Source organism: Perca flavescens, chromosome 19, assembly GCF_004354835.1.
Source record: "Perca flavescens isolate YP-PL-M2 chromosome 19, PFLA_1.0, whole genome shotgun sequence".
Lineage (NCBI taxonomy): Eukaryota > Metazoa > Chordata > Actinopteri > Perciformes > Percidae > Perca > Perca flavescens.
Window position 1 is genome coordinate 29,526,648 of NC_041349.1, and position 5,949 is coordinate 29,532,596.

Genomic DNA, 5,949 nt, shown 5'->3' on the forward strand with positions numbered 1-5,949 from the left:
TTTCTCAGACTCTGAGCCACAAATCTCCACTTTAGTAGCACGTACATACACCAAACTTCTCACTGTAGTTTGTATCTATATTCTGAAGGGTTTTACAGAGGGCTCTGTTCATATATCATTCATAGTCTGATTTATGTAACATTTTATACCTAAAAACATGGCGAAAATGGATTTCTTTATGGCAGTTATCCAAAATCCCGTCTGTAAAAACCGTTGACTCTAATATGTCAACAAGATGAAACAAAAATGTTGAACTGTTAACATTTCTGTTATTTCTGTTCTGGAAATGTATGCATTAGCACATGTTGAACAAGATAATGCCTGGGGTGCATATTTAAAAATATAATTTCAGAAAACCTGTAATACAAAAGATTATTGTCATAATGTAAATAATCAACTCGGAAAGTTTCATGGTTAGTTAAAATATTTTCCCTATTCACCTGTAGTGTCTCCCTGTATGAGTTGTTGGGGAAACACACTAGTTTACTTGTTTGAACTAGTAGTTTTGAGTAGTATATACTAAGTTAAGAGTACATTTAAATTACATATACTCTATACTGTTCTTTATTTCAACTCAAATGTAAGGGTACTACACTAAATAAGCATTTATTAGTACAACATACAATATCTATTTCCCTTTACTTAAGTCAAACAACAACTTTGTGTTTTTAAAGGCACGGTTTGCATGCTTTTTAAGTAAGGTTAACTAATTAGAATGTATAGTGTACTGAGAGCTGTAGAAGAGATGGTAGTGGTTGAAAATAGGTCAGAGAGGGAGAGAGACAGAAAGAGGAGAGAGAGAGAGAGAGAGACCCCCCCTGAGAAACACTCGCGGAGCCAGAACCTGTTTTTGATCATCACATTCCATTAGTTAATACAATCACAATGCTTCCTTACTGCCAGTGGTTGACTATGCTCAAGGATCCTGTTGTATTTTCCATGCTCTACCCTTTCTTCAAACTGAGGGCCATTACAGTATCCTTATTGTCACACACCCACCCCTCCCTCCACCCACATTCATTTTTCCACTTTTCTGAGGAAACACAATAACAAACAGCCATCTAAAAAAACTTCTTCTCTTATGTTGACAAAAAAAAAAAAAAAAAAAAAAATCATTTGAGGTCCACTTAGTAGTTTTTACTGGAACTTTAAATTGCATCATGCAGGCATCTTGAGCAGATGGTAATTCCCTACGTATGTCAGATAGCAACTGAACTATCCATGACCTGACCAAACTGGTAAAGACTGTGAGACGCTGTTGAAAGCCACAGTAAACGCTGGTACACCTTGACCACGAGTTGAGAAATAGTAATTTTGTCAAACTACTATTTGAGACAATAATAAACTGTCACACTCGACCCTTGTCAATGTTTTTAATTCACAATTTCTTAACATATAACAGAAAAATAGACATCTGATGTTCCTTATATTTCACAGTCTATTATTAAAATAAAGACAAATTTGGAACGGCACTTGGTTCTCCCAAACTTTAAAGAGTCAGTTATCCATTAAATTAAAGATGTTTTAACTTGTAAGTGCCTTGCATTCATTAATCGTTTTTTCTTTGGTCTGTAAAATTTTCAACATCCAATGAGCACTTCTCCAAAGAAATGTTATTTACAATTTTAGATTCTGCAGTCTTTGGGATATGTCGTATTTTTTTAATTGTAAAATATCTGAAGTTGCATGCATGCAAGGTGTCACACTGACCTGCAGCCTCACACAGCTGGATGAGATCCAACGGCCATAAAACCTTGAGCTGTACTAATGGATTAGTGTTATGAAGGGTGACTGATGGCCATATCATGACCAAGGCCAAAGCTAATGTCAATCACCAGCCCCTACAACATTCCCTCCGTAGTGTGAACATCTGCACTTTAACCTCTTTTCAGAAAAAGACAAGGAAAGGAGAAGTGCTCTAAAACTCATCTAAGTAGGGAAAAGCATTCCCATGTGCAGACAGACATTCCTCTGCATATCACCAGGTTTATGGGGTCCATAAAAAAGGTATGCCTTTGAAATATTACAATTGTTACACTTGATCGGTGACAAGTATGAAACAAACATAAATACAAAAGAACCACTATATACAAATAAAGGTTTGGTCTCTTATCAAACATTCAACAGTGATTTCAAATGACTGCTTTCCCAGCATTATAATGTGACTGTAGAATGTCTTTTCTCTTGAAGGGATATTTGCTTACAGTCTTCTTTCACTCACTGCGGATGTGAGCTAACAATGCACGTAAATCCCATTAACATAGTTGACAGTAAGTTATCTACAGTGATATGCTATTGATGAAAACTGAGCCTGAGGATTTAGCATGGAAAGGAGATCATAGCAAAGTTCGCTTTACCATGCTTTTGCCAACAGTACATTGATTTCCAAGGCTCTCTGCAGGATCTGGCTCCAGCTGTGAAATGTGAAATGAATAAATGACTACACACATTTTTGAGATTTCTAATGAAGACACTAATATTTTATAATAATGTAACCTAGTGCACTGATGAAGCAAGATCTTGCGCTGTGTGGTCAGTGTATGAAACATCAAAGCAGTTTGTACCACATACCAACCCTATCCCAAAAAAAAGGTCAGTGGTTTTAAGTGTCCCTTCCCCACATTATCAATTGATATTTAACAGTAATATCCAAATGTGTTCAAAGAGTGGGCAGTTCCACAGTCAGAGAGGGTAAAACATTTAGCTTGTCCCTTACCAGGTCCATTATTCACTCCTGCTTACCTCTGAAGCAGAGTCTGTTTAATGTTCTCTCTTCTCTGTTTAAACATGGGTCTTGACCCCTGCTGAGGGGTTTGGAGCTCCCTGTTTATCATGAGCCCCAGAGATCCAGTGGTAGCAGTCAGTGGCATTCTTGTTGCGTGAATGAACAGCACAGCGGGTGCAGTAGACGATGCCCAGCGCCACCATTACTACAACAAAGATGCATATGGGCACTAGTACGCCCACCAGGAGCCAGATGCTGCTCTGCTTCTGCCCCCTGTCTTTCTGGACAGAATCCAGGGGTGGCTGGGAAGGAGTAAGCTGGGTGGGAACCGCTGGGTCTTGGTGTGTGATCTCCTCCCCTAACTCCTTCTCTGGGAGATGATCGTTTACCATAAGGGGGTACTGTTCTTCTGCCTCAGTGGGGTAGCTGGAATCCGTAGGCATGTTGGGGTCTGTGGCTAAATCGTCTGGATTTCCTGGTTTCTGGCTGGAAGTGGGGAGCCCCTCCCACCAATTCCAAGCTCCCTCAGAGATTGTAGAAGTGGAACGGAAAGGGAGAGCTGTGGTGGTCTCCTCCTCATTATCGTCATCCTCTTCATACCAGTCTTGGGTAGTGCTGGAGCTGGTGGTGGGTGGAGGTGTGGTGTAGATGGTGGTTGGCAAAACTTCCAGCTCAGACTCAGATCTCTGTCCCAAATTCCACCTGTCAGCTCCTTCATTGGCTATGTCTTCCCTATCTTCCTCAGCCTGCTGTGTCGGATGGCCAAGTGCTAAATCAAAGAGGTTTTCCTCCTGAGGGGCACTGGTGACCCAAATTACATCAGAATCCAAAACTCTGGGTCGGTCAGTCAGCGAGTCCGGAGATTGCTCATCCTCTGGAGGCCAGTCATAGTCTGCAGGGTGCCATACAGGTCCAGGAAAAGGAGGGGTCACAGCAGATTGGTCATCTCTATCCCCTCTCTTGCGACATGAATAGTGATCAGACATGAGTTCATAGCCTTCCTCGCAGTAGCACTCAAATCCACCCTCATAATTCACACACATCTGCTCGCAGGTCCCGGGGATCTGGCACTCGTCTGTGTCTTGGCATCGGCTAGGGTCCTCAGGCACTGGGGAAAAACCCAGATGGCAGTGGCAAATATGAGAGCCGTGAGTGTTCTCACAGGCATGTTCACATGGGTCATTTATACACTCATCTTTATCCTCACACTCACCCTCATCATCTGGATGGTAACCCTCCCGACATCGACATTCAAATGTCCCTGGAGCATTCACACAAAGCTGCTCGCAAGGACTCTGGAGGCACTCGTCTACATCCAGACAGCCATAGTCATCTGGTGCAAGCATGTATCCTTCAGGACAGTCACATCGGTACCCATCTGAGAGAGGCAGGCACTCAAACTCACAGGGGGCCCCTTGACAAACATCAGACAGCTCACATTTCTGCCCATTGTCTCCTAGTTGATACCCATCGTCACATTCACAGTAGAAGTTAACACCGGCCGGCCTGCAGAAATGCTCACATCCGCCATTATTCTGGTAACACCCGTTGTGTGATACGGGTGGATCGGAGCAGAGAGGGGAATCTCTTGACCACCCCACTGAGCCATCTTCCTTCAGCATACACAAAACTGACTGTTCCTCCTTGGTGCCTACGGGGCAGGGCACAGTAGCAACAGATCCAAAGGGTAAATGGGTTAGCAGTGTGCTTAGAAGGTTAAATGGAGTGGTGTAGAGGGCATTGCCTGCCCCTTCATTCCGCAAGGCAGGACACATTCCTTTGTAGGCATAATGGCAAAGATACCCATCTACAGAGACTGAGCAGGACCCATCCAGCCATTTGAAGTTATCATTCTGCTCTTGAGTGCTGTAGCCCATAACCACACAGCGTGGCACTGAGCACATATTAGGGGAGTCCTCTTTTTGCCAGTTGGTATACTCTGTGTCCTGGTCACCAGTAGTCCATGAGAAACCCCGCAGTGGGCGTGTGGTGGTACACTGGCGAGGCTGGCGCTGCAGGCCAATCCATACCCTTATATCGGTGCGTGAGTGGCGCAAGTCCAGAGAGGAGAAGAGAGTGGCAATAGTGGCAGCTTCCTCCTTGCGTTTAATGGTAGCTAGGTTGCCACCTTTGTCCTTGCAGGCCCTCCATGAGTCTAGAAAAGTCTTGCGTTGGAAGTAGACCACAAAGCAACCTTCCTCATTGCATAGTGCATCCCTCTCTCTTAAATCCTGACCCAGGACCGAAGAAAGTCCACAGAGCAGAGCAAGCAGGGAGGTTAAGAAAAAAGCAGCAGCACTGCTCACCAGGAAGCCCATTCTTTTTTAGAACTGAATATATTCCTTTACTCTCCGCCTGTCTCTCACCCAGACTTTTTCTACCCTTTTATCTCCCCTGACTTTCACTGTCTATCTCTGCTCTTTACTCAACCCTGCTGAAACAGATCTGTGCTGAAGTTGACTGCATGCATATTGTCCCAAGATTTCAGAGAGTAGGCAGGGAGGGGAGTATGAGGAAGGGAGGATAGAGGGAGGGAGATATGGCAAGGAGGAGGGTGGGTAGAAGGGGAGAGAGGGAGGGAGTTGAGGAAGAGAAATGTATGTTTTTGGAAGGTGGGGGGGGGGCTTTGTGGATGTGTGTCAGAATGGGGGAGGTGCAGCAAACTGCAATTCTTTTTTTCTTAGAGCATGTCATATGGTTTTCATTAGCACCGTTCACGAACTTAGTTTGGTACTGTGCCATTTATCCACACATACATTCAGACATACAAATTAATATGCATCAAATTGTTGCACACAAACTTTTCTTGTAATAACTCAAATGAGAATGAATAATCACTTCCAGCAACATTTCCAGCAATACATAACTTATCTTCCATCTCCTCTTCTCCAGCCTTGAACTCTTCCTTCTCCCTTCATTAATCGTTTTTCACATCTTTTTTATTTAGTAACTCAGACCATGAGGTTCTTAACACGCATACCTCCTATGGAGTTTAATACTACGACAGTATGTGTTTTGTCTGCTTTATTTGATACCATACAGGGTAATAGGAGACTTCCCAACTGGCAGTCCACATGAATTTTCAAGTTCACCCAGTTTTTTTGGTGATATTTTATGTATGTATTTTAGTGTGCGTGTGTCTGTGATGACTGAGTTTGTTAATGACAAAAGCGTTGTTCTCAAGGGTATATGGAAGGCTTGGATGTTGGCATCTGTCTATTTCA

General features: G+C 43.2%; 1 protein-coding gene across 1 annotated transcript; it reads right to left on the reverse strand.

The window, feature by feature from the left end:
• Positions 1-1,092: 1,092 nt before the first annotated feature.
• Positions 1,093-5,231, reverse strand: cd248a (CD248 molecule, endosialin a). The gene is made up of 2 exons (XM_028564593.1): positions 3,939-5,231; positions 1,093-3,833 (listed from the first exon to the last, which is right to left on the reverse strand). The coding sequence occupies exons 1-2, from the start codon at positions 5,041-5,043 to the stop codon at positions 2,782-2,784; spliced, it is 2,157 nt and encodes a 718-aa protein (XP_028420394.1). The 5' UTR covers positions 5,044-5,231; the 3' UTR covers positions 1,093-2,781.
• Between the last annotated feature and the right edge of the window lie 718 nt (positions 5,232-5,949).